This window comes from Amphiura filiformis, unplaced genomic scaffold (genome assembly GCF_039555335.1).
Source record: "Amphiura filiformis unplaced genomic scaffold, Afil_fr2py scaffold_51, whole genome shotgun sequence".
NCBI lineage: Eukaryota > Metazoa > Echinodermata > Ophiuroidea > Amphilepidida > Amphiuridae > Amphiura > Amphiura filiformis.
In genome coordinates this window covers 349,985-363,101 of record NW_027305515.1, presented here as the reverse complement: position 1 = coordinate 363,101, position 13,117 = coordinate 349,985, and the positions used below count along the sequence as shown (strand labels likewise).

General features: G+C 36.6%; 1 protein-coding gene across 1 annotated transcript in view; it reads right to left on the bottom strand.

The window, feature by feature from the left end:
• Positions 1–13,117, bottom strand: part of LOC140144363 (uncharacterized) — a 70,391-nt gene that overhangs the window by 56,793 nt on the left and 481 nt on the right. Inside the window, exons 2-3 of the mRNA XM_072166184.1 lie at positions 2,493–2,692; positions 1,094–1,352 (exon numbers count right to left, since the gene is read on the bottom strand). Coding sequence (XP_072022285.1) covers positions 1,094–1,352; positions 2,493–2,637 — 404 coding nt within the window. The 5' untranslated portion in view covers positions 2,638–2,692. The remainder of the gene's footprint in view (positions 1–1,093; positions 1,353–2,492; positions 2,693–13,117) is intronic.

Here is a 13,117-nt window from a genome sequence, read left to right as displayed (position 1 = left end):
TATCTGAAGGTTTGTAAATTGGTCCCGGAAATTGGTATCCCAAAAAAATGGCATGTGCAAAAAAAAAAAAAAAGGGGAGTGCAAAGATTTTTGGCAGGCCGGGGGCAATTTTGGCAGGCCGAGAGGGGATAAGCAATTTTTGCAATTTCACCCCTCCTTGGGCTCCGCATAGTTATTGCACAGCCCCAAAACAATTACTAGGCATGCTAGGTGGTACTAGCAAATTTATGTATTTACAAGAAAATAATTATAGAACTAAAATTCTGGTTAAGTATAGGCCTACGTTGATAAAAGTATTGGTGAAAACCCCGGGGCTTGAATTTGATACATAAGGACTCGGACTCGGACTCGAACATTCAGGACTCGGACTCGGACTCGGACTCGGACATCAGAAATTGGCAGGGACTCGGACTCGGGCTTGGACTCGGACACCAAGGACTCGGACTCGGACTCGGATGACGAGGACTCGACTACAACACTGGCAGACAGCCCTGCTGACTTGGTTGTCAAGGTTTACAGGAGTAACCAAAGAAAATTTCTGATCCCAATTTTGATCACGTAACTGCTCTCAACAACTACAAGTTCTCAATCTATTATAGGCTCTCATTAGTTATATTTTAGCTGCTATAGCAGCTAGACAGATCTATATTTGGGGGTTAGATGGTTTTGCCAGTTATAGTTTGTTTCTTTGCTGAATTGCTTTTTGAGTACAGGCTAATCTTTAGAATACCCTACCTACATTTTACCATCACTGAAGCTACCCTAGTTAAAACCCAGCTACACAGACAGCGCAAAACTTGGAAGATACAATTGTATAAAAATAGTACATTGAAATTCAATGACAATTCAATTTGAATGATGTTTGAATTAAAAGGGCATTTTGTGATCCACTTTTCTCTAAAAACAAAATTGAGATTTTTATGTGGCCTATGGAGCAGTGTAATACACAAAATCATGCATAACTCGCAAATGCAACATCAGAATCCCAGAATCAACTGAAATTTTGGGAATAAGGTTTTTTTGTGGATATCTTCTGCAAAATGTCATCGAGGATGCTAGGATCATGAAATACTCCTTTAAGTAAAATACTTACTCGCCAAATATCAAGACAGCTGTAACAGACACAGCAATAGCAACTATTGGATTTGTGATTCGATCTAGAAATATTGGCATAGATTCTACAGCAGCTGCATTAGCTAACAGCAATGTGACCAATAGTAGATGGTGTTTCTCTATCAACGGCGTGATGCGTTTAGCGTATACACGTTCCTCTTTCTTGCCTCCGGATGCCAGCACTTTTAGACTTGTGAGGTCTAGAGACAGGAGACCCATTGTGAGACCAGACATTAGTCCTGCAGATCAAAAAAAGAATATACTTTGATCAGCTCATAATCGGTGGGAATTGTTAGGCTTTTACCACTACACCGAAAAAGTAGATCCACGTTAAGAGTGATATTGTTCATCTGGAAGATCTACAATGTGCATGTTAAAAAAAGTAGACAGATATAGGACTTGAATTAATAATTTGTGATTTTTCTGGCGAGGTGTCACCAGACAATTCTCTAAATAAAATATACATGTATTGATATTAATCCGCGATGTTAAAATTCCCGCAGATTACGAGCTGATCAAAGTATAGCACATTCACTTTTATGTTTATTTGATTTTTTATCACATCAGATCAATTTGGACACCAAATGTCCTTATTTTAGTTGCCTCAATTCTTGTTGATATAGCCCGATGTGCTTCCTTGCTTTTGAAACCCATCACTCACTCATCCACTGATGTTAGATAAAACTGCGACTAACTGACCTGATACCAAACCTTTTCAAAATTTGCAATTTTGTACTTTTTTGCACATATTTGGTATAACTTGCCCCATGGGTACACACTAATGCTCACCATGGGGGTCACTCTCATGTGCAAGTGTCTTCTGACAGTCCAACAACCTCTGAAATGCACATTTCATGGTGTAGAAACCACATACAATTTCATTTGTACCCTTATACAAGGCAAAAGCACCCTTACCAGGGAAAGGGCTATGATTTAAAGAGGCATTTCGTGATCCACAGCCTCATCCCCCACTTTTCTCAAAACAAGTTGACATATTTTTATAATATACCACCGGAAATCTCTGAAAACATAATGTATATATACCAAAAATTTCTTGCAGATTAATTCATGTAACAAAAATATCGTCAAAAATGAATTGTGTTCGGGTATACCAGAGTAGCCTATGGAGCAGCGTAATACACATTTTGGGAATAAGCTTTCTTCATGGATATCTGCTGAAAAATCTCATAAAAAGAAGATGCTAGGATCACAAAATACTCCTTTAACCTACCATGCTGAAAAAAGGCAAAAATGTGTAGTATAGCATCGCAGATAGACACATAATTCCACTCCCGCTGGGGCGCTGATCATGCTGATGAGACATGCTGATCAACACACCCACACTCAGATATCAGGACAGAGACAAATGGCACACATACCTGCAACTGCTACTAAACCAACATAGATGCTTAAATAGATCCAGAACCATTTATCATGCCAGTCCAATGGACCCTCCGGTTCACTGTATATAGTGCCATTACATATAATGGTGTCCTCGTTCATTAGCGTGCAGTTCAGTTCCATATTGAGACTATGTACTCAAAACAACACTTTGGCAAAGTTGACAAACCTGGAAATCCTGAAAAAGAAAGTGGTATATTAAAATATGTCAATTACTAAGTATTTGACCTAATTTGATTAGAACACCCGCCTCCAGACATCTCATGAAGGAGGACTTAATAATTACCATATTTAAATTAAAACTTGATATTGTTCCTACAAAACAACGTTTCGGCTAAATTGCAGCTCTATGCCAATCTGCTTTTGCTGTGATTTACCCCCAGCACACAAAATTCCTCCTGGGATTTACCTAGCATTTCTCAGTTTTTATTTGTGCCAAAACTATTTTGAATAGATATAATAATAAATTAGTCGTCCTATAGTGGCCTTTTAAACACGCTTTAGTCTGAGAACCGCTAAAACCCCAGAGACCGCTCTGGACACCCAAATGGGGTAGCGGTCACTGGGTATTAGCAGTGTTGGATACAGATTGCCATGGCCAAAAGGCCGTATCTAGTAGGGCTAAATAAGTTCAGTTAGAAAAAGAGGGGCAGGCCCCCTTCCCCCTACTGGTCAGGAATACTCAGGACGTCTCGGTTGTAAATGTTAACTGCTTCACTATACATTTTATTGAGTTGAAAATATCCCAGGAAAATGTACTGTCTTAGTTGTAGAGTTACAGAGATAACCCTGATATTCTTTCACTCAAATTGGCACAACTCTATCAATTCTCTATATTCTTCCATATAATTTTCTGTAATTTCTGGATGTAAGCTTGCAACCAGCATATTAGGTTCTGAAGATGATTGTGGTTTGTTTTGTAACATGTTTTATGCTAAGGCTCTCACCAATTCCCACCCATCCTTGGCCTACCTGGGTCAAAATTCCAGTAACAGGCTATTAAAGCAATAATGTGTGATTTGCATATAGATTCTCATTTAAATGTTTGTTTTCACTGATCACATCATCGGACGCATCACATACTGGTCTATCTCGAAAAATGCGCATTTCGAGAAAATCGCAATTGAAAATCTTCGTATTAAGTTTACCTTTCTATAATTTAATTAGACTATGGATTTTCATGAAAGTGGTTTTAAATTAAAGCATATACTTGTCAGATTTATTAAAGAGGAATCTTGAATTATATTTACGTATGCAATATTGCTTAAAACTACACTAAAGTTGTAGTTCTGTATGTGAAATAGTTAATTTCCCTATATCGTATTTAAAGTGCATCACATACTGGTTTATCTTGAAGCTTCTCGAGATAGACCAGTATGTGATGCACTTTAAATACGACATCGGGAAATTAACCATTTCACATACAGAACTACAACTTACATGTAGGTTTAAGCAGTATTGCATACATAAATATACAGTAAAACCTCATTATAACGAAATCTGATACAAGAAAAACCCTGTTATAAAGAAGTATTTTTCCAGAACCAAGATACAAAATTCTTTTGTTATTTATTGTTTTTACAACCCTGATATAACGAAATTTGGATATAAAGAACTAATTTTTCTGTCCCTGACAACTTCGTTATAATGAGTTTCCACTGTAATTAAAAATTCCACTTAAGACAGCGTTCAAGCTTCGACTTACGTTTGGCGGACAGAATGGAGGAAACTTAAAGTGAAAGATATCCTACTTAAAGGAACTTATTCTAGGGTGAAATTTTGTGTAGAAACTGAATCTGACATAAAAAATGCATAATTATCAACTTGAACATTTTCCCAATCCCCATAGCAATGTACAGGAATATTTCTGCCCAAAATCGTCAAATTTGAGCAAAAATTTTTGTTAAAAAAATAAGTCCTTCAAAATGGAGATACTTAAGCCTAAACAAAAAACATGCTGCTCTAGAGAAAGGTATTGGTTAGAGCAACATGTTCTTTGTTTAGCCTTACACCTCCCAGTTTTGAAGGACTTATTTTTAACAAAATCAATACTTTTTTCACGCCTCAAAATTCTTAGGGGTGGGGGTAGCATATTGCAAGTTATTTTCTTTTCTGTAAATCTAGCTTACTTATTTGTTATATCACCATTTAGCTATTGAAATACTGAGCAAAATGACACTTACAACATACCTATAGCTCATACCATTGTGGAGATATGGCATTTTCAAATCGAAAATGAGGCAAATATTATACTTTTTTCCAAATCAATTGTCACCCGAACCTTTGAGTTTCTACCCATGCTATGAAAATAAAGAAATATATGGATCTCATTCAATGCTTTTAATATCACAATTGTACCCTTGTTACACAATTAGCCAAAATTGGACCAAAAAATGAATTTTTCTCAAAATCAGTGAAAAATAAGGGGTTTTAAGTGCCAAAATCTGAAAATATGTCACATTTTACCCCTAATAACATTTAAGTAATTAAGAATTTTGACTGTTTTCACCCCTAAATACTTTTTCACGGTTTGTCCGCCAAACGTAAGTCAAAGCTTGAACGCTGTCTTAAATAAATCTTACAAGTATATATATGCTTTAATTTAAAACCACTTTTATGAAAATCCATAGTCTAATTAAATTATAGAAAGGTAAACTTAATATGAAGATTTTCAATTGCGATTTTCTATAAATGCATGTTTTTTTCGAGATAGATCAGTATGTGAAATACGTATTTTGTAAAAATCATAGATTTAATATTTTAGAACTAATTATTTAGGAAAAATTGAGGTCTGTAATTTGTTGAATTAGAAGAGCTCCGTAAAAAAGAACTCTATACCAATTTTCTCAGAAAAGTCAAAAATTCAAGATAGACCAGTATGTGATGCACCCGACGACATTATCCCATTTTAATTTCGAGCCAAACAAATGAGGTATAACAAAGAAATGCCATTATTTCATTTCAACACCTACAATGCGTATACTACGCTCGCCGATCGTATTACATGTAACTGCACGGAGTATCGCGCTCGACGTGTGTACATACAAGCGGACATCCATGGTACATGTTAGCAAGCACTCGATCGTTGAACTCTGAATAAAACCGGGTCGACCCGGTTTTAATACAAAAAGTTATATTTTTTATACTGTTATTAAAGCACTTCAGGCTTAGTCTTTTACATGGTATTTTAGTATACCACTGGGCATTATAATTTCATGTATGCAACAAGGCGGTTCTCGAACCACAAGTCTTGCAGGCTTTCGCAACCGCCTACTTTCGCGATTACTTTTGGTAGAAGTAAATGAACCTGCAACCCATGGCAACCCCTAAATGACCTTCCAAACATTTGGCTCTAAATGTTGATTGTACCCACAAAGTTTCATGCCCATATGATAGTTTTTAGTAATTTGACCTCAGATGACTCCTGGATGACCTCAGATGACCCCTAAATAACCGTCCAAACATTTGGCTCTAAATGTTGACTGTACCCATCAAGTTTTGTGCCCATACGAGTGTTTAGTAATTTGATCTTACCACCGATGACCTTGGAATGACCTTCCAAAAATTTAGCTCTAAATGTTGACTGTACCCACCAAGTTTCATTCCCATATGACAGTTTTTAGTAATTTGACCTCAGCTGACCTCTGGGTGACCCTGGATGACCCCAAAATGACCTTCCAAAACTTTGACTCTAAATGTTGACTGTACCCACCAAGTTTCATGCCCATACGACAGTTTTTAGTCATTTGACCTCAGATAACCCCTGCGTGACCTCAGATGACCCCAAAATGGCATTCCAAAAATTTGGCTCTAAATGTTGACTGTACCCACCAAGTTTCATGTCCATATGAGTTTTTAGCCATTTGACCTCAGATGACCCCTGGGTGACCCCGAAATGACCTTCCAAAACTTTGGCTCTAAATGTTGACTGTACCCACCTATTTTCATGCACATACGACAGTTTTTAGTCATTTGACCTCAGATGACCCCTGTGTGACCTTGGATGACCCCGTAATGGCCTTTCAAAAATTTGTCTCTAAATGTTGACTGTACCCACTTTACCCTTCCTCGGGTCCATGGATAACGACTAGTACTGTAGACTATATAACACTAAAAATCAACCCAATACACGGCCCTTCCATTCTGTAGGCAATACGCCTTCCAGTTCCCAGTACTTTGTGGGAATTCACTTTTACCGATCCTGGGTCATGCGATCTTTCTATATACCGTACCACATCCATGTTCTCACTACATTAATGTTTGTGTAAGCGACTAAAACAATATTGTATCCGACCAATCAACGCAGCTTGGCAGCGCAGGGATATTTGAAGAGGCTTCCCTAGCTAAATAAATAATGTGCAAACATTTGCAAACTGCACGCGATAATATACGCAATATGGACAATAGGCCCAAGTTCGAGTCGAGTGGTTGCCTTTTATTATTGCGCATACCATGGGTCTATCAGACGCGTGCCAGTTGAGCTCAATACCTCTCAGTTGTTGACAAGTGTCCCATCCGATCTTGCGTCACATCCCGCGGCATAGGTTTGTGCTACCATATTTGAATTGAAACTGGGGCGGGGCTTTCGTATTGACATCGGAATAAGAAACTATGTTATTTTTGCTTCCGAGCCCAGTAACTCCGACCGTGGATTCTCGGTGCCCGAGCAAAGAAATGATCCACCGCTACATATAAGGAACTGCGCCCGGGAGCAGCAACTCCAATAGTGGATTCTCTGCCCTCGGGCGCAGATCGTCCACTACCGGACGTTCTGCGGAGGGGCACAGGACTCAGGAGCTCCACTGGTGGATCTCGTACATAACTCCTACCGGGCAGGGATCATGTACTTGGCATGCGAGATTGCCTAAGCCTAAGGTTAGAATCCCAGGGGTACCAAGTGACTTCTTTGTTCATCTTCTCTCCTTTTTCATTTCTTCTTTATTTTAAAACTTCTGATAGCAAAAAGCAGTGTCGGTGAGACCGGCGGAACCAAAATGGTTATTGAAATACTATTAGACCATATTATGGTTTTACAGGCAGATAAGAGATTAATGCTTTAGTACTGATGTCAGGGTGACAGGGATTATGAAACATTAGTACATGTAGGACAGTCTACAGATCAAATGGCCAATAGAGCTCTGCATGCCTGAAAATGAGGCAATTGAGGCTGGGGATTGAGGATAGACTTTTCAATCAGTGTTGGACCAACTCTATCTCGTCAGGATATGCAGGTAGTTATCCTCATGATATTTCGCAAGATAAACTCCTGCACAGAGTTCTTGGTTTGACTTGTGAAAAAAAATGATAAACTCCTGCACAGAATTCTTGGCCAGACTTGTGTAATAATTGTAGATCATCTGAACACTTAGTACGCCACTGACCAGCTTCTATTGTTTATAGTCACGCTAAAAGTTGATCGATACATGTTGAAATCAGCACAATTCATACACCTTTTTGCAATGAAATTAAGTTTCTCAGTCAATAAAGCAGTACTTTTTTTCTTCAGTAATGCCAGTTAAAAACATAGTGCTTGGATATACCTTTTTTTAACAACTACATGTAAGGCAAAGCAAAGAAAATTGGAATTTACTACGTATCACTCATTTGGTCGTGCTATGGTACGATCCTTCGTTATATGTAGATCACCTTTCCGCACGCCATGTACTTACTGGTATTATGAACATCGCGTTCGACTAATATTTCCATCGTAATAATAAACGATGGTACCTGCGTTTTATTCAAAATCTCGGATTTGACAAAACTACAGCACATAGGGTCTTGATTTTTGCAGGGTATGTTGGTTTAAAAAATGAAACCGCCCAGCCGTATGGCATTTTCCATACATACTCGGTTAGTTTTGTGGGGTTCATTATCGAACCCCAACAGTTTTAGCTTGTATTTATATTATTTATTAACATAGGCCTGTTTGTTTGTGATATATTTCAAGCGTTTTAAAATTTCAAAATAATCCCATTCAATTTATACACGGTTGACGATGAAAATTTACTGATTTTTAGAGAATGCAATGCGACCACCACCTGATCAGAAGTGGAGAATGGTGAAATCAAAATGTAAATTCTGACAAAAAGTACATCTACATTGCATGATGTGTGTTAGATAGTTGGGAAAAATCCTTCTTTTAGCAAACTATATTATTACTATACGAGTGGATATTCAAGTGGATATTCATACGTAGTGGTAGATAAAATGATTAAAGAGTTTAACTTCAACACTACACTATTTTTCGCTTACTGTACTGGTTCTGGTTTCGTACAGTTCAACTGTACCATTCTCCACTTCTGATTGAAATTTTTTTCGTGCTGTACTTTGAAAAGCTAAAAGTTCATCCAAAACAAAGCTCATGGGCCAAGTTAAATTGAAGCCTGTTAAAATCTAAAATCTGATAGTTTTATACACTAGAAGACTAAATTTTATGCTAAAGTTTAACACCAGGATTTGGAAAAAATGGGCCTTCCCATAGAAGATTGCTTAATAAGCAATATTTAAGCAATCATGCTAGCAATCACTGATTATTAGCAATCAGTGTCCGAAATAAGGAAAATATGGAGGTTGTCCTGAGGATAACTAAAGCATGATTTCTGCTTGTCCTCAATACATTTTGGTTGTCCCCAAAATGTGCCATACCTTTGGAGGTGAAATATAGTGGTTGTCCAGGGGATAAGTACATAGCTCAATATGGTTGTCCCCAGTGATTTTTGGACAAGAGGACAAGAGGATAAGTGCTTATTTCGAACACTGTTAGCAATAATCTAAGCAATATTAAAAGATCACTAGCAATCAATCCAACTATAAGCAATAATAAGCAATATCACATCCTTGGTAAGACATCATGCTAGCAATCGGTCCCATCATAAGCAATCACTGATTGCTAGTGTTAGCAATCACTGATTGCTAGTGCTAGCAATCACTAGCTGCCAGCTTAAGCAATCATGATCACATGATAGTTCATGGCCAGGTCAGGTCAACTGATATTTTCAAATTTGCTGTAGACTAGGTGACATGGCAGTTGTATGGAAATGTGCTAGTATTTTAGAGCAAAAATTGGAGTCTTACATGGTTTTGGATATTCATAGGAGAATGGTACTAGTATCATAATGTGCTGTAATCAACTGGTAAGTTATTTGATGTGTGTATGCTTATAAATGGCCATGCAAGTGGTAAAAATTAATGTAAGCTTATCAACACAATATGATATTGCTGTTGGCTAAGCTACATGCACTTGCGTACACAGTCGAGTGAGAACAGTATGGGGTACATGTATTGGCTCTTTTCAGGGTCTATATTGCACTATACCATATCACAAAAACTTCAATGTACAAGGATAATGTAATTTAAAATTATAATAAGTGTATCCCAGGCTCCAAGCTATAGCTAGCTTGCATGTACACTAGCTTTTAATTATATTGCATTATAGGGGCTGCGCAAATCAGCGCAATATGAGCCCACGGACCATTTTTAAATGGTGTGCCAAAAATTAACTCCCCCTTCTTGGCCTGCTAAAAAAAATTGCCCCCTCCTTTTGAACATGCCAAATGTTTGGGTTCCCAATTTTTAAACTTTAAATGGTCCAGATATAGGCCTATATGATATGAACGTAGCAAGCAGGAAATGTTGCATATTTGAACATTTCTGAATAGTGTTCTCAGAAATGTCTTTTAAAAGTTGACCTGCAAATGTGTGCCAAAAATTGTTTGCCCTCCTCTCAGCCTGCCAAAAAATCTTTGCCCCCCCCCTCAATTTTACCCTCCCCATGGCTCATAATTATATTGGACAGCCCCTTGTACTTCAATTCGTGAAATCGTGTGTTGCAATACAGTGGGATCACTCTCACACAAAAGTGCTACCAACCCGTGTCCACCTCTATTACCGTACTGACGCGAGTATAGTCCCACCCCGTTTTTGGGTGAACATTTTTCAAAATTGGGGGTGGGACTATACTCAATTTAAAAAAAAAAAAGTTTATTATTTTTTTCGGTTTTGTAGTTTCCTAGACCTAGACCTAAATGCTAGGATCATTCATGGTTGACCTAAAAAAAAAAAAAAAAAAAAAATTTCAAGAATGTTTTTTATTTTTAATATGAAAATTTATAATTTGTATTCATGTCATAGTCTATTAATGATTTCAAAATGCATTGAATTTGAATGCATTTTGAAATCATTAATATTATGACATGAATACAAGTATCAATTTTCATATTAAAAATACAAAACATCTTTAATTCTTTTTTTAATTTTTTTTTTTAGGTCAACCATGAATAACCCTAGCATTTAGGTCTAGGTCCTGGGACAGTCCAAAGCTGAAAAAGTAAATAACTTACAAAAAAAAAAAAAAAAAAAAAAAAAAATCATTTTTTTTTTTTTAATTTCTGAAATTTTTCGAAAATTTGGGGGTGGGACTTTACTCGAAGGTGGGACTATACTCGCGTCAGTACGGTAATTGCACCCTTATAAATCAAATTTCCACAACAAATTTGGACATGTGAAACACATGCAAAATTCTACACTAAATGGCATAGCGAATGCAAAAACATACACCTTAAATGTCATAAACTGATGATGATCTTATTTATATCCTAAATGGTGTACATAAACTGGGAAATGGGCTAACAATATGCATCAAAATAAATATGCATCAAAATGAATTTATCGATGGAATATTGCTTTTACAATGTTGAGTTCTTGTACCAGGCAACCGTGATACCAACATCTGACCCCTCTATTTTGATAGTGTGAACAAGTCATAACAACATGAAAGGATCGATAGCAATTTGTCACCTAGCAATCAATGATGTCTTATTTAAGCCATCAATGATGCCTTATTTAAGCAATATATTACTTGGCTCATTTAAATATTTCGCCCATATAACATGCTTAGGTATTGCTTATAAGCAATAATAAGCAATATGTTGCTTTGATTGCTTAATATAAGCCATCAGTGATGCCTTATTTTAAGCAATCAGTGATGCCTTTTTAAGCAATCAACGATGGCTAATTATTATAAGCCATCAGTGATTCCTTATTTAAGCAATATATTGCTTAGCTCATTTAAATATTTCGCCCATATAACATGCTTAGGTATTGTTTATTTATTGCTTATAAGCAATAATAAGCAATATATTGCTTATAATTTGCATGGAGTACTCAATGGGAAAATTAAGCAATCAGAGCCTTGTTGATTGCTTATGTTATTGCTTAATTATTGCTTGTTTTTTTGGTAAGGGATAGCATCGCATAAAAATTGTTCTGACATTTACTGAAAAAATGTCACGGAAAAACTTGATTGACCGAAAATTACATACCGGTACTCAAAATTTTGCTCAATGTCAACACCGAATTTGATCGCGGTGAACAATATAATTTTGCTAGCCTAGAAACCTTTGACAAGAGCGTACTTCGCGATGTTAGCAAGTTGCCTCCAAAGCGTAATATATGTGTGCTTTAGGCGTTGTACACATTGTTTAAAAAAAACGCGTTGTCACTGTGTCAGTTTCATTTTGTAAACATCTCAGTCTCAGAAGTACGCTCTCGTCAAAGGTTGGTTTACATGTGTATGTTGCAACAGCTAAACACGTTGGTTTAGATGTGTTGCAGCAGCTCACTAGCCCTAGAACTCTGGCCATAGTATCCGTTTTTACTTCCACTAGGGCCAGAGGCACTTACATTGAAAAATTTGTTGGAGATGCTTGAACGATCCAGTACAAAAAATCATGTTTGATCGAACCAATACAAATGTGTGTCAGGTCACTAATTAACAGGGTTGGCGATTTTTTGATTTAAAAAAAATTTTTTTTAAAATCGATTTATTTGATTTAAATCGGATTTTTTTTTAATTTAAATCGATTTTTTTGATTTTTTTGATTCCAAGAACTGCTATACCCCATGATAAAGTCAAGAGAGACCAGTGGAATGCTAGACATGCACAATCCTATCAGGTATTTACAAAAAATCAAAACGCGTTTTCAGATGTGAAAATTTCAAATAAAAAATTTAGTAAAATCATGGGAAAAAACCTGTTGAATTCTGTACCTTGAAAATGATTTTTTAGCAATAGATAAAAATGATATCATTCATAGAGGGATTTAATTGAATCCAAAAGGTGTAGAAGCATTGGGAATGAAGTAAAACAGTCAATTCAAGAAAGAAATTAACTTAAATTTATCAAAAATTGTAAAAACTGAAAAATTTAATTTAAATCAGTGATTAAAAAAAAAATCATTTGATTTAAATCGTGATTTAAATCGTGATTTAAATCAATTGATTTAAATCGCGCCTACCCTGCTAATTAACATGATAAAACCCACTTGAGAACACACAATCGCCAGTCATTTCTAAAGATGCATTTATACTCAATCGCTTTTGCAGAAATCTGAATCACACGCATGATCAGTGTACTAAATCGCCGTCGTATTTGCCTGCTGAGCATGCGCATGAATCGCTGTCGGTCAACGTTCTCTAGAATTGCACACATAACTTGTGCAGTTAACGACAATGATTCAGTCTGATGATGAGTAACCTATGGGTATAAACACAGCTTTACACAATGACTAATTTACATAGGCGCAAAAGACCGACCGTGTTCATG